Source organism: Alternaria hordeiaustralica (genome assembly GCF_023758085.1).
Source record: "Alternaria hordeiaustralica strain BMP 2776 chromosome Unknown scaffold_6, whole genome shotgun sequence".
NCBI lineage: Eukaryota > Fungi > Ascomycota > Dothideomycetes > Pleosporales > Pleosporaceae > Alternaria > Alternaria hordeiaustralica.
In genome coordinates this window covers 863,789-876,914 of record NW_026056778.1, presented here as the reverse complement: position 1 = coordinate 876,914, position 13,126 = coordinate 863,789, and the positions used below count along the sequence as shown (strand labels likewise).

The 13,126-nt window shown below is 38.2% G+C and overlaps 2 protein-coding genes across 2 annotated transcripts; one reads left to right on the top strand and one right to left on the bottom strand.

Annotated features, from left to right (window-relative positions):
• Positions 1-8,428: 8,428 nt before the first annotated feature.
• On the bottom strand, positions 8,429-10,948 carry DBP7 (ATP-dependent RNA helicase dbp7; the record flags this gene model as incomplete). The annotated part of the gene is made up of 1 exon (XM_049386792.1): positions 8,429-10,948. One exon carries the CDS (start codon positions 10,946-10,948, stop codon positions 8,429-8,431), a length of 2,520 nt encoding a protein of 839 aa, XP_049245562.1.
• A 314-nt stretch (positions 10,949-11,262) lies between these two features.
• On the top strand, positions 11,263-12,476 carry J4E84_004183 (uncharacterized protein; the record flags this gene model as incomplete). Its single annotated transcript, XM_049386791.1, has 2 exons — positions 11,263-11,287; positions 11,341-12,476. 2 exons carry the CDS (start codon positions 11,263-11,265, stop codon positions 12,474-12,476), a joined length of 1,161 nt encoding a protein of 386 aa, XP_049245561.1.
• Between the last annotated feature and the right edge of the window lie 650 nt (positions 12,477-13,126).

Below are 13,126 nucleotides of genomic sequence, written 5' to 3'. Positions count from 1 at the left end.
TTCTACGCCTTTAGCGTATAATAATAATAATAATAATAATAAAAAGATAGATATTACGCTAAGCTAGGTAGAGATCTTAGTTACTCTTATGCGTAATGTTACGTAGTAGTAGTAAGAGTATAGTAGGTAGATAATAATAGATATAGAATAGCTTGCTTTCTTCTCTTCTCTATAAGGTGTAAGTAAGTAGTGCCTTTATAGTGCTGCTACTATAATATATAAATGTTTACTAGTCTTAGAGTATTAGCTTCTATATCTTATTCTAGCTATTTAGAGTACTACTAAGAGAAATAACCTAGGTATTAGGTTAGAGCAGGCGTTATAGGTTAGAGTTTAAATACTAGCTATAGTAAGAGAGTAGAGTTTAGTTAGTTAGAATTAAAGTTATTACTATATACTTCTCTCTATATATATTGCTGTATACTTATATAGGTAGTAACGCTAGTTCTAGTAGTCTATATCTTCTTACTAGTAGACTTACGCTATAAGTAGTATATCTACGCTAAAATCTATTTCTTATAGCGTTAACACTTTATATAACGTAGTTATATTACTTATAATATAAGTATAAGAGGTAGGTTTGTAAGTAAAAGAAGCTAGCAAAGGTATATTATAGGCAAGAGGTTATCTAGACTAGTTGCAGCTTATTTAGATTATATAGAGAAAGAGTATATTAAGAGTTAAAATAAGGTATAGCTATAAGGTTGTTTATATCTGTATATAAAACTACTTTATAAGGTTCTAGCCTAGCTAATAGCTTGCTAAGTTAAAGAGTAAAGGTAGAGAAGAAAAGAAAAAACTTATAGCTAGTTAAGAAAGAGCATAAGATAATTAACCTCTATAGTAATAATAAAGAGAAAGAGAAGCTTATAGCTAGCTAAGAAAGAGTATAAGATTATTAATCTAATTAGTAATAATAAAGAGCAGAAGCCTATTACTAATTACTAGCGCATAGTTAGAGATAAACAGACACTAGTAAAATTACCTAGAAAGTAGAAGCTATAAGTAGATTAGAGGCTAAATAAGAAGACTAATAGACACTAGCAAAATTACCTAAAAAGCAGAAGCTATAAGTAGATTAGAGGCTAAATAATATTTCTATAGCTAGAAGGTTTATAGTAGTATTAAAGAGAGTATAAGTAGAGTTAGGTTTATAAGTAGCGCCTACGTTACCTTAATAAGCTCTAGAGTAGTAGATAAGGTTAAGGCTAGAAAAGTCTTAATAGCCTTAGAGAGAGTAGAGAACGCTAACTTAGCACTCTATAAATACCTAGCGTAACTTAGAAGGTTACTACTAAGAAGTCTAAATAATATATTACTAGTAAACTCTCTAGCGTTAAAGCTGTAGTTAACGTTAAGAGCAACATTATTAGTAACGTTTCTAGCGTTAGAGCTATAGTTAAAGTTAAGAGTAACGTTGTTACTAGAGTTCTTAATAGATAGTAGAGAAAGGTTATAGTTCTAGAGAAGAACTCTAGTAATAATAAGCTTCTCTTCTAGTGTTAAAGCTATAGTTAAAGTTAAGAGTAACATTATTACCTTAGAGAAGAACTCTAGTAATAATAAGCTTCTTCTCTAGCGTTAAAGCTGTAGTTAAAGTTAAGAGTAACGTTATTACTCTAGAGAAGAACTCTAGTAATAATAAGCTTTTTTTCTAGCGTTAAAGCTATAGTTAAAGTTAAGAGCAACGTTATTACTCTAGAGAAGAACTCTAGTAATAATAAGCTTCTTTTCTAGCGTTAAAGCTATAGTTAAAGTTAAGAGCAACGTTATTGCTAGAGTTCTTAATAGATAGTAGAGAAAGGTTATAGCTTTAGAGAAGAACTCTAGCAATAATAAGTTTCTTCTCTAGAATATAGTTCTTAATAGATAGTAGAGAGAGGTTATATATATACTTAATAATAAGATACCTAATCTAGTAGGCATTCTAGCGCTAGAGAGTTAGTTAGAGTTAGAGTATAGTTATTAAAAAGGTAGTTAGATATAAACTTAGAGCTAGAGCTACTCTCTACACCTAAGACTACTACTACCCTCTACTTTTTTTACTGTAAGTATTATAGCGTCTTACTTCTAACTAAATAGTTAGCCTATATAACCTAATTACTATACCTACTAGAGGTGTCTTCTTAAGTAGCTATAGGCTTAAAAGACGCCTAGAGGCTTATAACTAGCGTACTTAATAATAGCCTTACGTAGTTTATAGTTATTCTTAGAATACTACTTATAGTAGATATATATAGTAAGGTTAATAATTATAAGAGAGTTAGTAATAAAGAGAAAGTAGTTAATAATAGCTTTAGCAGCGCAGCGTATAGGCTTAAGAAGCCTAGAAGCTTATAGCTAGTATTATTAATAATAATAACTATAAGAGAGTTAGTAATAAAGAGAAGGCAGTTAATAATAGCTTTAGTAGCGCTAGCGTTAAGAAGATAGTAAGAAGCATTATAACTAGCAACTTAATTACAGTCTATAAAGAAAGGCCTAGATATTAAGAAGAGTAAAGACCTTAATACTATTACTAGTATACTCTAGCTTTTTAGGCTTATCTTTAACTATAGTAGTTAGGTTACCTATAGAGGCGCGTTCTTACTACGCTCTTCTAGAGAGCTAAAGTACTCTAGCTTATTAGGCTTATCTCTAACTATAGTAGTTAGATTACCTACAAAAGGCGCGTTCTTACTACACTTCTCTAGAGAACTAAGGTTAGAGACAACGTCTATAGTAGAGAGCTAGATACTAGTATTATTGCGCTAGCGCTATAAGTTAGTAAGGTTATTAGACGTTATAACTTACTTGCGCTAGGTCTTATAACGTAGATAAGCTTTTCTATATAGCTTAAAGATATACTATATATATTATATAGCTACGCTATATCTATAAAGGTTATTCTTCTTCTTAAAGTTAATGTGCTCTTTAAGTGTCTTCTTCTACTTAGCGTAAGAAAGTTAGTAAGAAGCTTAAACTAGCTAGAGATATACTAAGTAAACTTAGAATTAGCCTTAAAGTTATTATTATTAGTAGTAATAGGCGCTACGTAATTAGCTGTATTTAGACTTAGTTAGAGGTATTGCTAGTACTACTATTATATCTTACGCTAAGTAACATTATTAAGTAGGCGCCTAGTAAATAGAGAAGTAACTAGTATAGCTATATAGTCTCTATTTATATATTAAGTTACGTAGCTATACCTTATTAAATATACTTAGAGTAAGTAGCTTAATAGTTAAAGCCTCTTATATAGAAGTACCTAGCTATAGTAGAGAAGAGACCTGCTAGCTAGCTAGTATAGCGCCTACTAAGCCTGCTAGCAGAAAATAGAGAGTATTTCTATAGAAGAAGATCTAGGTTTAAGTTATAGTTTGTTTATTTTTTTCTATTTTTTTTTATTCTATAGCTAGAACGTAAAACTTCTTAAGACTTATAGGCTAACTAGTAACATTCTATAAACTTCTTAAAACTTATAGGCTAACTAGTAATATTCTATAAACTTCTTAAGACTTATAGACTAACTAGCAACGTTCTATAAACTTCTTAAGACTTATAGACTAACTAGTAATATTCTATAAACTTCTTAAGACTTATAGACTAACTAGCAATATTCTATAAACTTCTTAAGACTTATAGACTAATTACCTAGTAGTTCTTATAGAGGTTATAGACAAGAGATTCGCGCTTTTAGTAGTAACTACTATATTAATTTAGTAATTAGCGTATTAGTAAGGCGTCTATAAAGCTAGAGCTAACTAGTAACGTTCTATAAACTTCTTAAGACTTATAGGCTAATTACCTAGTAGGTTCTTATAAAGGTTGTAGATAAGAGATTTACACTTTTAGTAGTAACTACTACGCTAATTTAGTAATTAGTGTGTTAGTAAGACGCCTATAAAGCTAGAGCTAAAGAAGGTAGTGCTATGCATACTTAATAATAAAGTATTTAGTTAGTTAGATATAGCCTTATCTTAGTGCTCTAGTTACTTAGGTAGTTAGTTAGCTATAATAGTGTATTAGTAAAGCGTCTATAAAGCTAGAGCTAAAGAAGGTAGCGCTATGCATGCTTAATAACAAGGTGTCTAGTTAGTTAGACATAGCCTTATCTTAGTGCTCTAGTTACTTAGGTAGTTAGTTAGCTATAGCCTTATCTTAGTGCTTTAGTTACTTAGGTAGTTAGTTAGCTATAATAGCAATGTATAGTTTTCTAGCCTCTCTAGCTTTATAGGTAATATTCTTACTCTAATAGCGTAAAGTAGAAGAAGATAGCGCACTAGCCTAAGGTAGTAGGCTACTAGAAGAAAGAGGTAGAAGAGAAATAGCAAGTAATAGCGAGAACAGAGACCTATGCGCTGTGCCTCTAGCAACGTTGTTTACTCTTCTAGTAATATTATAGAATAGTTCTAGTTTAACTAGAAGAGAGATATATTTAGTAGCTAACGTAGTAGGCTTCTACTTAATAGAGTTTCTTTAGTAGCTAACGTAATAGGCTTCTGCGTAATAGAGGTTTCTTTAGTAGCTAACGTAATAGGCTTCTACTAATAGATAGTTATTTAGTAGCTAATAACGTTTACGTAGGCTAAATAAGTTAAGATAAATTAAGTATAACTCTCTATTCTCTTGCGCACCTAGAATAATTAGCAACGCTAGTAATCTTATAGAAACTTCTAAGCTAATTCTTTCTAGTAAGTATAACACTAGCAATCTTATAGAAAGTTCTAAGCTAATTACGCTAGTAAGACCTACACGTAGCCTCTACTAGCCTTAATATTAATTCTACCTTAATATAGTCTTAACTACGTAGTAAGTAGATAGCAACTTTATTAATACTATAAACTTATATATACTACTATATACTTCTATAAACTTCTATAAACTTATAGAGTACATTATATATAGCTACGCTAACTAGAGGCCTGTATAAGATTAAGCTAATTAATGCTAGTTAATAGATATTTATTAGTAGTAGCATCTACTTAGCTATTATAGCTGCTATAAGCAAGGTTAGCGTACTTACTAATATTAATAAACCTATTATAACTATTACTAGGCGTTACTGCTAATATACTATAAGGTAGAGATGTTAGAGTATAAACATGCTAAGCGTTAAAGGTATTAACGTTAGCCTTAAGACTATTTATACTATTTTATTAGATATCTATAGAATTATATATTCTACTACTAGCGTTAATAGAAGCGTAATAGCTAGTATACTTATCTAAGAATAGGTTCTAACTAAGAAAGAATATATTATAAATAGCTTTGTTGCTTATATGCTTACCTAATATAGATTCTCTATACTAATACTTAAGTTTAGTGTAGAGTTTGTCTAGATACGCGTTATAAAGAGCTTACTACTAGAACATAATGTTAAAGTTATACGTAGAGTTCTTTTAGTTACAGAGGTTAAGCTTATAACTATAGTTAAGGTACTTAAGATATAAATTAATAGCTTTAAAGGTAGACTACTGCCTATACTAGTTTATAAGACCTAATAATAATATTAACTACTAGAGAATAGGCGTATTTATAGAGAATAGACACTATTAATAATATAGTATCTCTCTACTATAGTTATACTGCTTTACCTCTAAGAACATAATAATAAGAGAATCTACTAAGCGCTGTAGCATACTAATATTACTATACTTAACTATATAGCGTAGTATTAAAAATAGCTTAACCTCTTATAAAAGCTAATATATAGTATAGAAGTTAACGTCTAGGCTAGAAGACGTCTAAGCTAATAAGGTAAAGGTAGTAGATTAGACGTCTTTAATAAGCTCTACAAATTACAGCGCTAATAAGCAGAATATAGTATTTCTAACTACCTTGCGCTAGAAATTCTACTTAGTATTAACTAGTAGTAGTCTATAGTCTCTTATAGCTATGTAAAAGAGTACTCTAACCTATAAAGTAAACCTCTAGGTAATAACTAGCTCTATTAAGTAGTACTTTATATTATCTCTAGTACTATATAAATAGTTCTAACGCGTTATATTAGTAATAAAAGAGTGTATAGTGTAAAAACTAGAATTAGCTACCTAATAGGTACAGATAATAGTAGCTAATAAGTTTATCTAAACGTAGAACTAGGTAGAAAGTAGTTAAATCTACTACTATCTATTATATAGTAGCTCTACGCAACGCTACTTCTATAAAGTAGACTATATATAGTTAGTAGTAAGCTAGTCTCTATAATATAATATAAGGTAATAAGTAAAGTTATTAACTTTGCTAGGCTTATTAGTAGCCTTTAAGCCTAACTAACGTAAGAATATATCTTTATATATAGTATACGTGCTCTTAATAGTACTCTTATTCTATAGAATACTAGTAAATTACTAGTACTAAGTAACATAAGGTAGTAACTATTTAATAATAAGAAAAGCTAGATAGAAAGAGTTACTATCGTAATTAAATACTGCCTTTACGCTCTTTAGATATAAGCGTTAGACTATATTAGTAATAAGTAAGCTAGACACATAACGCCTAATATTATTACCTCTAGTTAACACTAGACTAGTTATAATGTTATAGAGAGAAAGAGGTATAGATAGATTATGCATGTCTTAGGTAAGTCTATTAGTAGGTAACTTGTTATATATAATAAAGGCTATATTAGTAAAAGCTTAATAGCTTACTATATAACTAGTGTTCTTATATTATTTATAATCTATAAAGTTAATATTATTATATATAATAACTATATAGAGATTATATACCTACGCTTATAATTAACTCTACTACTAGAGTTAATAAATAATATATAAATAGAAGGTTCTAGAAGATTATAGAAGTTTTAATAATATTATAGAAGTTTATATACTAGAAGAAGTTATATAAGAAGAGTGCCTTACCTACGTAAGTTAACTAATCTTACCTATTCTACTATTAATATAATAGTACGTATAGCATATACTAAAGCTAGCAAGAACCTTAATAACGCGTTAGTACACGCTAGATTTCTATAAATAGAGACTAATATAGGTAAGTAGTATATTTAACCTCTTTTTCGCGCGTAAGAAGTATACTATACTAGTAATAAAGTAGAGTTACTGCTATAGCGCCTTATAGTTTTTTAAGGCTTTCTCTTACCTTTTATTTTCTAAATAGTAAAGAATAAATATATACTAGGTAGGTACGCATTTCTTAATAGCTTATATAGTAGTATAGTAATTAACTATATTAATACTTATACTAGCTTTAAATATGCTAAACGCCTTCTCTTCTATAAGTTATAATAACTTATGCCTATAAGCTAATAGTATATTCTTACTATAGATACTATAATCTAACTATAGAGTACGCACTACCTTAAGTAGTATTTATTATTATCTTTTATAACTACTAGCTCTTACACTATCTATTATATACTACTTTATTACCTACGCGTAGATAAAGTTCTAGAATAACTATCTATATTATTAAAGAACCTTAACTACTTAAGTTAACTTATACTACGTAGATATCTACTATATATATAAGCGCTAGATATAATAAGTCTATTTACTAGTATTATCTTCTATTATAGTCTCTTTAGTAGTATTTATTAACTTATTATTACTACGCTTATTATAAGCTTTGTTCTACCTATACTTTAGATATAGCGTAGGCGTATACGTTTAACTAAAGTATTATAAGCTTAAGAACTAGAGAAAGAATAGTAGTAATAATATAAGTATTAATAAAGAAAGCAACGCGTAAGTAGGTAAACTAGGCGTAGTAATAATAGACATTTTAGATATAGTTAAAAAAGTGTAATAAGCGCTATTAAATAGTATATCTAATATAATAAAGTAATATTATAGCGTAAGTAAAGTATAGAGTTAAAGTAATAATAGTATATTATTATAACGCTAAAATCTATATTACTAATATTAGTACTATTTTCTCTTAAACGCTTTATAGAGATTTGCGTTTAAGCCTACTTATTAGTCTAGAAGTTTTATAGTATTTAATACTTTTATTTTCTAGGCTATAATTAGCTTAGTAGCTTTAAGAAGTTTTTAGCGCTGCGCTAGCGCGTTAGCGCAGCGCTAGCGCAAGGGTTAAACGCACAGAATCTTAGAGGAGCGTATGATTTATAAGATAAGCATTAAGCCAGCCTGGCCGATAATGTTACATGATGCCCAGGTGGCGCTCGATAAGCCTCGGTAGTACTAATCCGTCCTAGTCTTGAAATGCTCAGGTGCCAGATCCATGGATGTTCCCGTGTAGAAGTAGTAATGTCATCCAGCAGATATGTGGACGTGTAAACGGCACAGTCTCATCACCGGCGCAGGCCGGGTTCAATGGTCAAAGGCGCACCCAGGTATACCTGAGCTACACTTGCTGGAGACCTCGTCTCCTCGGCCTCTTCAATGAATTCAGAGAAGATGGAATGCTTTAATAGAGGGATGTGCCACAGGGCTGACATTTCATTGCGATATAAGTATGTTCAACCCAAGTTGAACTCGCTCGCCATACCCGCATGGCGCATAAACTTCTCCTTCGCACGAACCGCCTTCCTCATCTTCGCCGCCTCATCCGTATCCGCGCCCTCGGGAAGATCCAGATCCACAACTGCCCTCTTCGATGTACCCGTATCAGCCTTGCGACTGGCTAGGTCCACCTTCGGCCCACCGCGCACCCTAGCAGGTGTCTTGTCGTTTCGTCCAGCACCTGTTCGTTGTCCTGGAATCTTCATTCCAGATGGTCGTTCGCGGAGAGCAAATGCTTTAGCCAAGTGACCCAAGTGCATCGATTTGATATCAAAGTATTGACGTTCATCTGCAACGTGGGTTGCGTAGGCGCGGATGTGGCTTTGGAAGGCTCGTCGAGCAGCTTCCAGACGAGCAGGGGATGCTAGAGCCCAGCGCTCAATGGCGAGCTGGAGGTCGGTTGCTTTGTCCATGTAGGCGTTCTTTTCCATTACTCCGCTGGTTACCAATCCTCGGTTGAGAATGTCATCTGCATCTTGGCGCACGACATGTACTCCAGCTTCTAGGTCTTTTCTGTCTGATTTAAGAATCTCGACGTAGCCTTCTTCAGTTCCGGGCATTAGGAAGATGCATGCCCGTCCATCGCGACCTGCACGCGCGGTACGACCGATTCGATGCAAATGGTCCTCACGGGCAAAGGCAGGATCAAATTCGATAACCAGGTCGACATTTGGAAGATCGAGACCACGGGATGCGACATCTGTAGCGATGAGAACCGAGGGGTTTTTGTTCTTTGTAAATTGAGCGAGTGTCGAAGTTCTCACGGCTTGTTGTAATGAACCGTGAAGACGGTATGCTGTGACTGTGTGCGTCTTTGCAGAAAGTACGGGTGACTCCGCACCTGTTACTGTGAGCTTGGTGGGGTCTGCCTGTGTTATCGCTTTGGTCTTCTTTGGTTTTTTTTCTGCGTCATCGGCGGCTTCCTCAACCTTGTCGCCTTCTTCTTCTTCTTGTACCTCTTCCTTCTTCTTGGTCTCGGTGATCCCTTCGATTTCGCTGGTGAGCATGTCAAAGTGAAAGTCGACAGAATCGGCACACGAGATGAAGACGATAGCCTTCATCACAGATCCCTTCCGCGCGAAAGCTCGTTTCAGATAGGCTATCAATGATACCAATCTGAGCTTCGGTGCCACCAAGGCGTAAGACTGCTTCAATTGCGCTGGAGCAGAGAATGAATGGCCACCTCCTGGCTCGCTTGTTTCTGGTCCCTTTTCTGATGGATCGGCTCGAATGTGTACTGCATCTTTCAGACTTATCTGCCCAAGTCTCTCCACGTCCATTTTCATGGTTGCGGAACAGAGTACCGTTGTGCGCTTTTCTGGCAGGCCTGGTATTCTTGACTTCTCGTCTTTCCTCGCGCGCATTCGCAGATTCAATGCTCCTACGATCTTTTGGATCTCCTGTTCAAAACCAAGCTCCATGAGCCGATCACCTTCATCCAGAACGAGCCACCTGACATTGCTGACATCCAAAGCTTCTGTGTTTTCCAGATGGTCGACCAATCGACCAGGTGTCGCGACGAGTATGTTGATGCCCTTGCGTAACCGTGCCTTCTCAGACTTCTTCTTCTCACCACCAATGACTGTTGTAGCCACAAGCCAATGCGCGCAGCCGAGAAGCTTCTCTAGCACATGCTCGATTTGCTTGCTCAACTCGCGTGTCGGTGCCAGAATGATGGCAAAAAGACCCGAGTTTCTCTGCACGCTTTCGTCGACTTTGCGCTTCCTCATGTTCGCAGAGAGCTCCATGAGTCGCTGTACGATAGGTAGCAGATATGCCAGGGTTTTTCCCGAACCGGTCTCGGCCTGTATGAACGCGTCCGAATCGTCTTTGATGAGTTGTGTGACGGCAGCCTTCTGAATCGCGGTCGGTGCCTTCAATTCCATCTTCTTCAGCAAATGCGCCGCAATGGTCGTGGACATGCCAAGGGATGTGAAGGTGTCTAGCTCGCTGCTGAGTGGCGCGTTCGAGGGTTCTACGGGCGCATCGTCTTCGCGGCGTTCGTTCGCTTCGGGCTTCGTCTTCGATGTGGGATTGTAGGTGAACAGCGAGGAAATGACCTGCTTCCCACCCTTTGGCGCATTGTTCTGCTCGCTTGGTCTTTTCGCGGGGTTCGGATTCGGATTCGATTGGGGTCTGAAGTCGACATCGTCTGTCTTCTCCGTCGTCCTTGGCCTGAAGTCTCCGCTCACGCGCGCTCGCTTTACCGGTCTGTCGCCGGAATCGGGAAACTCTGGGCTCTTCTCTACACGTGCCTTCCTCGGGCCTAGTTCGATGCGGTTCACATTTGTCGCATTGTCAACCACCTGTTTCGGTACCTTCTCGCCGTTTAGTCGTGCTGTAGCCTTGGTGTGCCAGTTCTGCGCCGCCTTCTTCGCAGTGAGGCGCTCCTTCCAGTTGCCGCCTTTGAATGAGGGTTTCGATAGTATGCCGCTGTCCGGTATGGAGAAGTTGAGGAGCATGCCATCGTCAGCCATGGTGTCGTATATCGTCGCGTGTGGTGGCAGATCTGGCGGGGTGCTGGTGCGAAAGAGACGGAAATCTCGAGCCTGGGATCTTTTTAGTGGGGCACTAGGCTCAGACGGGCACTCCCTCCATGATGGGACCTTCAGCGCAGAAACGAGTCGTCTTGACCTTTCTCAACTGGATCACCATGGCTGCCTCCTCGCTGACTCTTCGCGATCTGTCCGCTTCCGAGTTGCGAGAGAGTCTTCCTCGCTTCTTCCCCATTGTTGCGCGACGCGATAGCTAAGGCAGAACACTGTCCGCGACACTTCCGCAACTCTCCGCAATGGCTTCCCTCCGTTTCGCAGCCGGTGAGTATGCTCCTCAACCCACCCCATTGACCCATATGACTAATCCCGTGCAGTGCCCATAGTACGAAGATGCTTATTCAGTAGCTTTGCGCGTCCGCTACAAGCTTCTAAAGGCACTGGCATCCGATGCTTGTCTACAAGTCCATCACTACGCAATACCTCGCCCTCCGTATCCGCGACCCAAATCTTCCGCGATGTCGCGCCCCTACGTGACTATCGCCGAACCCTCCGCTCCAACAATCGCACAGTTGGTTTGGTTCCGACAATGGGCGCCCTGCACGAGGGTCATGTCTCGCTCATGCGACATGCAGCCGCCGAGAACACCGACGTCTTCGTTACCATCTACGTGAACCCTACACAATTTGGACTGAATGAGGATCTTGCCTCGTACCCGAAGACATGGGAGGCAGATATGCGAGTCTTGGAAGAGCTGAACCAGGAGCTGGCGAGCGCAAACCAAGGCCGCGTGACGGCTGTGTTCGCACCAACCACAAAGACCATGTACCCCACACTGCCGCCGGATAGCAGTATACCAGGTGTGGGGAGCTTCGTCGAGATGCGTCCGCTTGGCCAGCTTCTCGAAGGTGCGTCAAGACCCGTCTTCTTCCGCGGCGTAGCGACGGTCTGCATGAAGCTCTTCAACATCTGCGCGCCAGATCGCGTCTACTTTGGGCAGAAAGATGTCCAGCAAACTCGCGTCATCAAGCGCCTGATTCAGGACTTCCATCTGGATACCAGCTTGCGTATCATTCCCACTTCAAGAGAGTCAGACGGCCTTGCGCTCTCCTCTCGCAATGTCTACCTCGGTGCGCGTCGTCGTACTGTTGGCATCGTCCTCAACCAAGCGCTTCGCAAAGCAGAACTACAATACAACAACGGCATGAGGTTACGGAACGACGTCCTCTGGCCTGCTTTCGACCACGGCAACATGACATTGATCGAGCAAGAACAGATGGAGCCTAGCAAACGCGCCAAGTTTGAGGTCGACTACATTAGCCTCGCAGACCCTGATACCATGGAAGAGATTGACCAAATCGATGATTCGAAAGGCGCCATACTCAGTGGTGCAGTGAAGATGCTGCCAGTCGAGGAGCCGCAAGAGGGTGAAGATTTAGGCCAGCTGGACTCTGAAGGTCGACAGGTACCTGTGCGCTTGATCGACAACATCGTTTTGGACCCAATGCGATAAGAGCGTCTCGTAGACATAGACAATCATGGCAATTAAGGGCTATATCTAATCCAGGGCATGAGTATCCGCCATGACCGGAAACGCACTGCACTACTAGAAGTCGACTGAATGCTAGACTACCTCTGATAGACCCTTGAAACGGTATCATTCTACCATACTGCGTGTAATGACATGTCTATTCGCAGTCCTTAAACCTCGATTTTATTATAACACCCTCTTACCAGACCTGTTTCTTTCCGTGTTGCTACAAGGCAGATACTACTGAACACCCTGACTGCGCACCTTTGGTACACGCTAAACCTTTGTGAAAAAGACCCCATGCACTCATAACCGACCGCAGGTCATGTCTCAAGTCAAAGTCATTTGGTATTCTGCATACGTTGCTCGACCCTCACGTCTAATCAACTCAATCGCTGGCGTCGCCGGTTCTGGCTTACGATTCACTACTTACATTATACCTGGATCATGGAGGAGGGAAAGAGGAGCTGCAGTTGATTCATTTGAGGTGCGATCGGGACACATGGCATCTATGACTCTGAGACATCAAGGGGATCAAACAATGTCTACGTGACTACCTCTGTATCGATAGCCATGCAAGGTTGGCCAAACATCGAAACTACAAGCTGTTGAGATAACACGCGCATATCTTC